Source organism: Doryrhamphus excisus, chromosome 16 (assembly GCF_030265055.1).
Source record: "Doryrhamphus excisus isolate RoL2022-K1 chromosome 16, RoL_Dexc_1.0, whole genome shotgun sequence".
NCBI classification, from domain to species: Eukaryota; Metazoa; Chordata; class Actinopteri; order Syngnathiformes; family Syngnathidae; genus Doryrhamphus; species Doryrhamphus excisus.
The window spans coordinates 14,664,487-14,677,100 of NC_080481.1; the positions used below are offsets into that span (position 1 = coordinate 14,664,487).

The window sequence follows — 12,614 nt, forward strand, 5'->3', positions numbered from 1 at the left end:
ATCTTATCACGTGTGGGGGAAAAAAAAAATACAAGCAGCGTATAGACCAGTTTCAGGGAGTGATCTAGACATTGTCCTCCATAACTGCTGCATACTATCAATGTCGGTATGTGATTTTTTTTTTTCATTTTAATGCTGCTAGCCAGCCTAAAAGGTGAAAAGTCTGTTCCATAATGAAATAAAATGACATTCAAAGTAATAAGACACACAATAGAACCAGGTAAATTGCACTTTTGTGTCTCTTTGCAGGTGAATGACAACTCACGGGTGCTGAAGATGGTTCAAATACTGCACTTAAAACGTGTGAGTTTATTTCTCCTGGGGGGTTCATGAAAGCTTCTCACATGCCTTCTCCAGAGTTCCAGAGTGCAGAATTTATACGACAAATAACACAAAAAAAAAATAGTAGAAACCATCAAAGAGGAGCACTGTGGTGGTTTTTCCAATGGCGCAACTATTCAAGCGGTAACTATACTTATATTGATTCTCATTTTGTGGTCTCTGTGTGTAGCGTGCAAGTAAAAAAAAATGGCTTTGGTTGGCCAATAGTTAATACTGAAAACAATTGTGACTACTCTCATCGAGCTTTAAAGAATGTTCATGTGGAATTGCAAACAGTGACTTCAAAAGAAACAGAGGACGAGGGGGCCCCTTTACTCCCTGCTTCTGCTTCATCGACCCACCCTTACAAACTCATTCACAAATGCTTTTATTGGATCCAGGATATCTGTGGCCGTTTGATCATCTGGGACTGTTGACATCCACGCAGAGAGACGTGCATGGAAGTATCCTCATGGAAATAACATACATCTTTAATAGGTGGAGCTTGTTTTTTTTTCACTTCCCTCAGCTTTGTGGGGTGCTCTATAGTCTCAGCTGTACAAGCATGTTTTGTTTGTATGGAACAAGGACATGGAGCAAATCTGATCCTAAGCATTGCTTTTTAAAACATTAGGTTTGCCTTCATTGCCTTATGGCATGTATTCAGTGTTAGGTTACTGCTGGTTGATTGGCAGCCCATAAAGAGAACTTTTTTTTTTTTTTACAGGACTCATTAAACAAATAGACCACATGCAAGCAGTTGCATTATCCATTACAGTTTTCTTATGATTGACTTACAGTGTAATTACAGGTTGAAACATCCATTTCTATTCATTTTGTAGGCTGGCTGGACTTTATCCTAAGTAGCTTGGACTTTGAGAGGCAGGGTTTACTATGGACTGGTCACCAGTTAATCACAGGACACGTCAACATTCACACTTGTATGGAATTTAGAAGCGTATTGTAGTGTGGGAGGAAGCCATAGTACCTGGAGAAAACCCACGCAAAAATGGGGGAGTATTTGCAAACTCCACACAAAGTTTAGCTCAACGGTCCCCGGTTTCCACCAGTTAATTGGCGACTCTAAATTGCACATAGGTATGAATGTGAGTGTGAATAATTGTTTGTTTATATGTACCCAGTGATTGGATGGCAACCCCCGCCTCTCAAGTCAGCTAGGATAGGCTCCAGCATACCCACGTGACTCTAGTGAGGATAGGCTGCATAGAAAATGGTTGAATGGAAGGGAAGAAGCCCCAAAACAAACAACTGAAAACGGAAACATTTCACACAATGTCAGTATATTTTATATTTTATATTTTATATTTTGTATTTTATATTTTATATTTTATATTTTATATTTTATATTTTATATTTTATATTTTATATTTTATATTTTATATTTTATATTTTATATTTTATATTTTATATTTTATATTTTATATTTTATTTCAATATTTATTTCATCCATGTGCTTCACTTGTCACACATTTGAAGTACACTTGCACTGCTTTACATAGTAGAGTGTCGCCCCCAAGTGGTGATTAAAATATCGCTGGTTTATTTCAATGACCCGGAAGTTCTGAGTCCGAGAACCACTGCTGGTTTAGTTCAATGACCCGGAAGTTCCGAGTCCCAGAACCACGCCTACCGGTTTCGCTGCCGTTACCAAACAGTCCGAGTGTCTGTATGACTTTGAATGTAGCATCATAAGTAAAAGTCGAAAAAAAATGATTTAATGTTTGTTAGAGTACGTTTATTTTCCGCTGTAATTAATAATGTTTCTGCGATCAAGTGACGATAGCGAACAGAGAAGTCAGATAGCACACTTCCGATAGGTTTCTGTCGTATTTGACCAGTCAGCTATTGTGTTAGACCGGTATTATTATTATTTTTATTATAAGTTTGTTTCCATGTTTTCCAACATGACAACACGTATTGTATCAGCTTTAGCCTCACAGGCCCGTATCCATTCCAGAATAACGCTCTGCAAATATCAACATCGAAACTTCGCCTCTCAGAATGGAGTCAAGGTGAGTTTTTGCATATATTTCAAAATACATATATTGTAATACATGGTAAACATGGTCCAAGTGGTAAACAAAGTACATTTTGGGATATTTCGCTTTATATATACACTATACTATACTACTAATGAAAGCTTTCAAGAGCTTTGGTTGTGTCAGCTTGTGTCAATTAGCGTATATGCCACACTCAATGATACCAAATTAACATTGACATAAATGTCAGATTAAAGTCATCACCTTGAAAATCCTGGATCGAGACCCTCTGGATGGCTCGGGTTTTATCAACAGCATGTCCTCTAAGAAACTCAAGTGTGAACTTGGCTGTCTTTGCAAAGTGGACACCACCAGATATATTTGGCTTTAGTTTTAAATGTCAGGGATGCAACATGTCAGTAACCACCCCATTCCAAGTAGTTCTACTTCAACCAGTCAATACAGATAGCATAGGTGTAGAGCACACACCGAAGTACCACAAAAGGCTGCAGGACTAACTGTTAATATAAGGTGATTATTAACATTATTCACTAAATCATGTATTTCAGGTTCCGAGGTGGCAGTTGAAATTGAATATTCTGACAAGAAATTTGAGTACAATGCATAATCACATGGTGTAAATGAGTGGTACACGATAGTTATTAGTAATATGAAGAATTGTGATGTCATCCTGATAAATCTGATAACATGAAATAATATCTCCGATAAGTGATTCTTCTTCTTTTCTGTGACATGCTGCAATTGACCTCTCATAATTCCCCCTGAGCTCACTTGTAAACAAACATGGCGTCAGTCGAGTGGGACTTCTCACTGTTTCGGGAGGAAGACATTTCGCCAAATGCTCACCAAATAATTCTGCAATGAGAGAAAAAAACATTAAGCTTCGTAAACCCTATGAAGCCATGGTTGCCGCAACTTAAAAAAAATGTTTTAGTTGTGATGTCAACATATTTAGTTACAACAAAACTACAGATATCTTCACGATTGGCTGGCGACAAGTACCACTGGTACAACAGCACTCACCTGGGATAGGCTCCAGCCTATCTAAATGAATCTAAATCTAAATGTTAAAATATTTATTAGGAAAAAAAGAAGGTGCATCCCTTGTGTAAATGATGATGCAAATGACCCATTATTTCTGCTCTTTTTAAAAGGTGCTGTATGACGGACTCTGTCCCATATGTGTGACGGAAATTCGGTTCCTTCAGTTTCTGCAGAGGAACAAGCCCGGCGAGGTGGACTTTGTTGATATCTCACTTCCAGGCTATGACGGAGCCAAATACAAGGGGGTCAGCTATGAGGCGGCCATGGAGGAAATGCATGTGATTGATGAGAACGATGAGGTCAGTTGACATAAGTCATACAATTATGTGTTTTGTTTTTTTTTTAGAAATATTTATGAAATAGTTATCTTTAGCATCTAATATATGTGCTTTTCCAACCGTGTTCTTTTATGGGCAGGTTCATCGGGGTGTCCCGGCATTTGCGGTCATGTACAGCGCAGTGGGCTTGGATTTGTTGGGCCGCTTTATGATGTGGCCACCCGTGAGACCGTTTATGGAGAAGTCGTATGCTTTGTTTGCCAAGAATCGCTTAAAGTGGACCGGACGCAATGGGGAGTGCACCACAGGACGTTGTGAAAAGAAAACGCCCTGACCCTCAGTAAAAAAAAAAAAAAAAAAAAAAGCTAAATTACAGACTCTATAAAGGCCACTTGTTATGTTTTAGGTTTATTATGGATCCAAAGGGTAAAAGACAGTCACCTACTGAAGGCCATGACAGTACAATACTGCAATTGTTTATAGTTGTGCTGTCTTCCTAGGAGTATTTTAATAACCACTACACTACACCACCATAGGTCTTTGCTAAGTTCCTAAAAAGGTAAATATAGATATTAAATATATACAAATGTAATATGACTACTGTCTGTTGAGTTGGGTCATTATTCATTAAAACATCCATCCATCCATTTTCTGGGCATGCTGGAGCCTATCCCAGCTGTCTTCGGGCGAGAGGTGCGGTACATCCCGGACTGGTCGCCAGCCAATCACAGGCGCATACAGTCAAACAACAATTCACACTCACATTCATACCTATGGACAATAACAAATTATGCACAAATTCAGTTGCAGGTCAAAAAGTGTCCACTAGATGTCACTACATTTTGATAATAAATTGATATAAATTGTAACTGCTGCATAAAGTGCAATTTAACTTCCCACTCTGGCATTAGTGAATGTCTGTTAGAATGACACATCTAAATAAAAAATGTCACCTTGAAAGTTCCCACATTGTAGCTACAGGACAAAGTTGTTTACTAAAAGCACCGATACCACTTATGCATGTGAGTATGTGTGCATGTTTTGATGTAAGATGCAGCTAACATTAGCCTACCATGTGTTTCCACTACTCAACAGTGACATGACCACATGACCTTAAGCCTGTTTGTTTTGAATGAGTATTGGTCAGGACCACCCACCCCCAAAGCCACCACCCACCCCCTGCTGATCCAATAAGGCGAAAGCTTGGACAGAATGCAAGGAGTTAGGTATCACAACAAGAGAAATAGTGTTTCGGGCAGGTTTACAAGTGAATTATTAAAAATAATAACAATGGCTGATGTGCGGACATGAGGACAGAAGAAGCTTAGATGTTGCAGGTAAATATTCAGTAGATGTCATTCAAGGTTAAAGTAGCTTTAGGCTACTTTGTGCATTGACCTTGATATGTTCTAGTGGAAGAACAACCTTTTGCTTCTTTAGTGAACACTTTTAAATTCTGTTCTTGACATAATGCATGCGGATAGAATAGTATATTTATTGTAAATGTATGAGTGCAAAAAAACAAGGAAATATTTCAATGTTGACAAAATTACTGTCAATAGAATAGAAAGTAAACATTGTCAGCACGTGACGGGATGTGACTTCATTGTGAAGATGCATTGTTGATTGTTTTGACGTTTATTCTTCACGGCCCCTTACGAAAAGAAAATATATTTATCAATATATTACTTTAAATATATTGTATTATATTAAAAGATATTATTTTTCCATTATATTTTCCAATACATTATATATTATAAATACATGTAATAATATATTTTTGTACATATATTATATATTCATGTAATATATGGCAATATATTGCAGAATATACAAATGATTGCCGCTTTCAATATATTGAAATATATTAAATCCAAATATATATGAGTTTATATATCCCAAATTATATGTATATATATATAATTTTATATATGTAAAAATATAGTCCTTTTTTGGTCTTGATCGCAAGATATTTTTTATATGTATCAATATATACACATATATGATCTATGCATATATTGCAATATATTGGAAAATATAAACATAAGATCCCATATATGGAAATATTTTTCCTAATACATTGCATTATATTTGCCAATATACTGCAATATTTATTTTAAATAAGCATCTTTTCTCAATTTTGACAAATTGTCAAAATATGACAGATTGTCATAAGGTTGAAGAGTTGATTTCAATTAATACAGGATACCGATTTCACCACTAGACACTGCGTCTATGCAATTTTGGAACTGCATAAAAATATGTATTTACAGTTTCTGTTGTTGAAAATTAATCCACATGTTGGTCTATTTCCCTCAGAACCGTTTTCAATATCATCTTTCGTCTGGACGTTGAAGGATTGCAGCTGATCGCAGCAATGGGTCGTTATATCAGCATCAATTTACGGTCTGTGGACAGGAATTCATACTGTAAAATGAAATACTTGATTGTCCTCTTCAGAAGGTCTCCCCATTCAGGCTGTGAACCACTCCACCTTCGTAGATATTCATCATCGTCATCATTATCACCATTTGCACGTCGAGCTATTTTTACACATTTCAATCCATGTAATGACATTTTCCGTCGGGATTTTTCCAAACAAATAAAGAATCTCCAAATTGCACGATGCAATTCATCCTCCAACCGGGATGCTATCAAAGCAGAAGCTCCTATTGGGATCATCGAGGTGGCGCAGAACAATTGTGAATTAACTTCTGTGGGAGGACGCCTCGGACAATCTTTTAATCGACTCGCCAGACATATTAATATTTATTTCAAGAAAAAGGACACCGGTCTCAGAGCTGAAAATGTCAATGTTGTCAGAACTCCCGCGTATATTGGCAGGAAACAGCGGCAAAGTCTGCAGGCAACCGGAAAGGTTACTATGTCCGGGAGCAAAGATCTAAATGTCCTCTTGAAAGACAAGAAGGAGGACTTGGGTCTTGCAGTTCAACTATTTCACATTAGTTCTTTAGCAACAAGATTTGGTGAGAGCTACAATTACGTCGCCAGTCACATTAATTCAGTCTTCTCTAAGGATTTTGCCAAAGTGCAAATTCCAACCAAAGAAGACGCCAAATGTCCCAACAAGAGACAGACGAGGAGAAAAATTCACATCAATTGCATTAGAAATTCCACAGAAAGTGAAAAATCTCAATTAAAACCGAGTGTTGACCACTCAACAGTGGAAGCAGACCACAGCAACAACTGGGAGGACAGCTATCGCCATTTTGCAAGACACATCAATAAGTACTTTGGCGCCAAGGTTACTGATGATGCAAGCCTTCGGAATCAAACAGAACCAACTACACAATCTACATCACAGAAACCCATCATCACCCCTGAAAGTGGGCTTTTCCACAGCGGCCACAACTCAACCGACTTCGGGGACAATCATTCCCAGATGTCAAATCATATTAATCGATATTTCAAAAGGGGCGGGACGTTGGATGACACAAATCTCCAAAAATCGATGAACTCGCTCACTGTAGACAGAAACCAAGCAGTCGCCTTGATGGACTGCTTTCGTCACCCCACAAGAGCCATCCCTGACCTACTGGGGGCATATCTGAACCGGGTAGCTTCATCCCAACCCACCGTGAAGTCACCAGGAGCAGGGATGAATAGAACGGTGAGAGAAACATATTCCGATCAGGAATATAAACACCTTCAGTTCATACATTTGAATAGCGTTCCGTATCGCTTCTTTTGAGACAGAAGCAAGCAGAGGAACTGATTCAAGATCTGAGGCAGGCTTCTTCTGCAAAGTCTCTAACGACCTGTGTGGAGGCGCTGAATGAATACCTGATCAATCACCCGTCACGCAAAGCTTTGATGTGGCAGGTACGTTGGAAGCAAAAACAATCACATTTTGAGCGTAAAAACCCTTGTGATGCATTCACTTCTTCCAGGAAAAAACAGCTGTTACATTACTGAGACAGCGGCGAGTCTACAGAAGCGATCCGGCTCTTCAGCGTGCCATAAGAGAAGCCTTGGCTCTCATTGGTTATGTTGACCCGATAAAAGGGCGTGGCATCAGAGTGCTGTCCATTGATGGTGGTGGTACAAGGTAAGAGTCGTTTGCATGCATACCATGTTTTTTTTTCTACTGACATTTTGTGTTGATTTGGCGAAACGCTGGTTATTTTGGAGAACCCATTTAGCCCCCGTCTTATGGGGGTCAAACTTTGAGGGTTTCATAAGAACGCCACAATGTGCTGTATGTGTCAGAAATCTAATTGCACAGCGACACAGTAGAGCAAGGGTCTCAAACACGCGGCCCGCGGGCCAAATGTGGCCCGCAGGACACTAGTTTGAGGCCCCCGCCTTGATATGAAAGTTTAATGTTAGTGCGGCCCGCGCAAGTTTGATATGGATGCTGTATGGTATCATGTACCCAGAACAAAAATATTACGTTTGATTAATGTTCATGTTAAAGGTTAAATAACTGTTAATAGTTATCCTCCCTATCCGTGTGGAAGTGGTAAGTTTTTGGCTATTTAAGGAAATAAATATAAATTGTATAAAATATAAAATGTAGTGTAGTGGTTAAATAAATATTTAAAGGAAATAACTTGAAGGCTACCGTTTAGGTCGCTAGCTCTCTAGTTTGCGAGTTAGCATGTGTCTCAAGACCCTGCAGTTGCGCAATATGTTGTAAATAAAAAGAGTATAAATGTGACTATAGTCGTGTTTTGTCATGTCTACAGGGCTCTAATAATTCTTTGTTAATTTTAATCTGAAAAAAATAATTTGTCTACCCACCAACTATATGTGTAAAGTGACGTTTTTTTAATTTTTTTGTTTTTAATAAATGCGTTTTGTTTTTTTTTTGAAAGCCTGATGCGGCCCAGTGTACAAATTAGGTAGTACAATGTAGTCAAGATAGGGGCTGCACGGCGAACGAGTGGTTAGCATGCAGGCCTCACAGCTAGGAGACCTCTGTTCAATTCCACCCTCTGCAATCTCATGCGTGGGTTTTCTCCGGTTTCCTCCCACATTCCAAAAACATGCTAGGTTAATTGGCGACTCCAAATTGTCCATAGGTATGAATGTGAGTGTGAATGGTTGTTTGTCTATATGTGCCCTGTGATTGGCTGGCAACCAGTCCAGGGTGTACCCCGCCTCTCTTGCTCCAGGATAAGCGGTAGAAAATGAATGAATGAATGTAGAGTCAGTGTGCCAGGGTGTGCCCTGTGATTGGCTGGCGACCAGTCCAGGGTGTACCCCGTCTCTCGCTTGAAGTCAGCTGGGATAGGTTCCAGCATACTCCTGTGACCCCAGTGAGGATAAGATATAGAAAATGTAAAAAACAAACAAAGACAGGCAGCAGCCGTGGCCTACCGTATGTTAGTATGTGCTAGTTTTCATACTGGAGTATATTTGCAGTTTTACTCGTGTCGATCAGTAATTTGAACAGTTTTCCGTTGTGGCCAGAGGTGTGGTGCCTCTCCAGGTGTTAAAAATACTGGAAGCAGAGACGGGAAAGAAGATCCATCATCTCTTTGACTACATATGTGGAGTCAGTACAGGTAATCAAAAGTGATTTTGTGAAAATAAAAAGCAAATCATAAAAAGCAACGTGTTGTGTTTTTACACTGTAGGTGCCGTGTTAGCCTTCATGCTCGGGTTGGCTCATTTTTCTCTGGAGGAATGCGCCGACATGTATCGCCGTTTTGGCTCTGAAGTGTTCCGCCAAAACCGCTTGGTCGGCACGGTAAAAATGGGCTGGAATCACTCTTACTATAATACCGAGACATGGGAGACCATACTAAGGTAAGCACACAATGGATGCTATGTAAATGTTATACCGCTGTGTATATATCATGTGTTTTTATTGTAATCAGAGAGAAGCTTGGCGATAAAGTGCTCATCAAAACAGCCAGTGATGAGTTGAGTCCCAAGGTAAGGACAAAAAAGGTCCTTTTTTATGTTTTACGGGTTTTGTACAACGTTAAACACAGACTGCAGCATCGTTTCCGATGTTGTCAGGTTTCAGCTGTCAGCGCAGTGGTCAACTGGGGCAACAGTCCGAAGGCCTTCGTCTTCTGCAATTACAACCACAAACCAGGATCTCTGAGTCGCTATGCAGGAGGATCCAGCTACCCCATTTGGCAGGCCGTGCGAGCGTCATCCGCCGCTCCGGGATATTTCCAGGAATTCCCTTTGCAAAGTGACATCCACCAGGTGAGAAAATGTAGTCCTTTATGCCACTTTTGGATGGATGGACGGACGGACGGACGGATGGATGGACTTTCTTTATTGTCATTGGACAATAACACATCAGTGAAATTGCCAACGAAATGTCATTGCCTGGCTCCCGTACAATAATAAATAATAATGTGGAGAATAAATAGATGACATCAAATATGAACAATGTACAGCGTAAACAGTAATTTGTACAAATAATTTAAATAATTTAGAATAAATAATAATAATTTAAAGTTTTGCGTGTGGGCAGGTAGCTTATGTGGCATTCAGCAGTCTGATTAACAAAATGTATTTGACTAGAAAATATAAATAACATGAAATTATACATTTCACAATACATTTGATACATTGATACAAATGATACATTTCATTTATGCCACTTTATTTAGAATACTTAAAATGTATTTGACTACCTGTCATATGGAAAAGAAAATATAAATAACATGAAATGATACATTTGATACATTTCCTTTATGCCACTTTATTTAGAATACTTAACAAAATGTATTTGACTACCTGTCATATGGACTAGAAAATATAAATAACATTATATTATACATTTCATGATACATTTGATACATGATACAAATGATACATTTCATTTATGCCACTTTATTTAGAATACTTAAAATGTATTTGACTACATGTCATATGGACAAGAAAATATAAATAACATGAAATGATACATTTCATGATACATTTGATACATTGATACAAATGATACATTTCCTTTATGCCACTTTATTTAGAATACTTAACAAAATGTATTTGACTACCTGTCATATGGAAAAGAAAATAAAAATAACATGAAATGATACATTCTCTGTTCCCACTGCAGGATGGCGGCATCATCATGAACAATCCCTGTGCCTTAGCGGTACACGAGAGCAGACTATTGTGGCCCAGCCATCCATTCCAGTGCGTGCTGTCTCTTGGCACCGGTCGCTATGACAACCCTAAGAGAGGCCCTGCAACCTCCACCAGCCTCAGGGCCAAAATCAGTAACCTGATTAGCAGTGCAACTGACACCGAAGGGGTCCACACACTTTTAGATGACCTCCTCCCTGCCGATGTCTATTTCCGCTTTAACCCAATGCTTAGCGCCGAGGTGTCGCTAGATGAGAGCCGGCCGGCGGCCCTTGACCAGCTGGAGAGAGACACACAGGTCTACTTAGAGAGAAACCGGCTCAAACTGGCTCGACTGTGTTTGGTGCTCGGGGCGGAGAGATCAGCTGTTAGCAGAACCAAGGACTGGTTCAGTGAGAGGGTCTGGGAGATGAAGCAGAAATGGGCCTAAGGGTGCGCTCATACTTGTCATGGTTGGTTGGGTGCAAGCCAACTCGAGTGCGGCAGCTCTGCTAGTACGGATCATTTGGTTGAGTGTGAACACGTGCAAGTTCAAGTGCTCTCTTCCTCTAGGAGAGTGGAGACGGCGCTCTTTAAAAGTATATTTTAGAAGCTTTTTGTGAAAATATTACACAATATAAAAAGAGTCCAAGTAGCTCAAGAGCATTTGAGCACTTGGTAGAGCCGAGAAACTACCATTTACTGAGTATTGTATTGATATTGTGGATATTTTCGGCCAACATTGCATCAATAGAAATCATTAAAAACAAAGCAGCAACCATTTATGTGATTGGCTCACCGTGGTGACTCCTAATAAGGAAAAAATATATATATATAGAGGGCGTTTTTGTGTATACATATTGCATATAATATGTACAAAAATGACCAAAAATCCCTATGCATCATACACATTGTTACTGTTACCTTGCTCTGTGTGCATCATATCAACAAATAAGTAAGTTTGAACGATAAAATAATACGTTTTCCTCCAGGAGAGTGGAGTCAGCGCTCTTTAAAAGTATATTTTAGAAGCTTTTTGTGAAAATATTACACAATATAAAAAGAGTCCAAGTAGCCCAAGAGCATTTATGCAGGTTAGCGTCACTTGGTAGAGCCGAGAAACTACCATTTACTGAATATTTTATTAATATTGTGGATATTTTCGTAGATTTTCGGCCAACATTGCATCAATAGAAAGCATTAAAAACAAAGCAGCAACCATTTATGTGATTGGCTCACCGTGGTGACTCCTAATAAGGAAAAAAAAATATATATAGAGGGCGTTTTTGTGTATACATATTGCATATAATATGTACAAAAATGACCAAAAAGCTCTATGCATCATACACATTGTTACTGTTACCTTGCTCTGTGTGCATCATATCAACAAATAAGTAAGTTTGAACGATAAAATAATAAGTTGTATGTTTTTTTTTTAATGTGTGCAGGAGTGGGGGGTACGTGACTGTAAAAGGTTTGGGAACCACTTCTATAATATTTTTAGGCACATTTAACAGTCTCCTTGCAACAAATTGGTTTCCTTAACAACCAGAAACAGATATACTTGCACTTATAAGCACTTTATTAAATTAAAAAAAAAAAACATTTTCATTGCAATAACTACAGTAAATATGGAAATGTTGCAGTTGACTGTGGAATTATTATTATTGAAGTATTATGTTGTATTATCTTCTATTTATTATTAAAAAATAAAGCCTTATTTAGTTGAAAATATGTTGCATTTCATGTTTTCTCACCCTAAAGACATTTAGGATAGGCTCCTGCAGTATATTTTTCTTACCAGTATTTCACAACGACATCAAGTGAGCGGGGGCCATCCAATCTCTGAATATCAGGGGTTAAATTCCACTCATATGTCCAGAAACTGAGACTC

The 12,614-nt window shown here is 38.6% G+C and overlaps 1 protein-coding gene across 2 annotated transcripts; it reads left to right on the plus strand.

Moving 5' to 3' along the window:
• Nucleotides 1–1,967: 1,967 nt before the first annotated feature.
• Nucleotides 1,968–12,390, plus strand: LOC131104403 (calcium-independent phospholipase A2-gamma-like). Of its 2 annotated transcripts, none has more exons than XM_058051531.1 (11): nucleotides 1,968–2,354; nucleotides 3,497–3,685; nucleotides 3,804–5,001; nucleotides 5,984–7,295; nucleotides 7,382–7,507; nucleotides 7,576–7,733; nucleotides 9,101–9,195; nucleotides 9,268–9,439; nucleotides 9,511–9,568; nucleotides 9,656–9,850; nucleotides 10,713–12,390. In XM_058051531.1, the coding sequence occupies exons 4-11, from the start codon at nucleotides 6,042–6,044 to the stop codon at nucleotides 11,169–11,171; spliced, it is 2,517 nt and encodes an 838-aa protein (XP_057907514.1). In that variant the 5' UTR covers nucleotides 1,968–2,354; nucleotides 3,497–3,685; nucleotides 3,804–5,001; nucleotides 5,984–6,041; the 3' UTR covers nucleotides 11,172–12,390. The 2 variants fall into 2 exon arrangements, with proteins under 2 accessions (XP_057907514.1, XP_057907515.1); XM_058051532.1 differs by having other exon boundaries at nucleotides 3,551–3,685.
• Nucleotides 12,391–12,614: the final 224 nt, after the last annotated feature.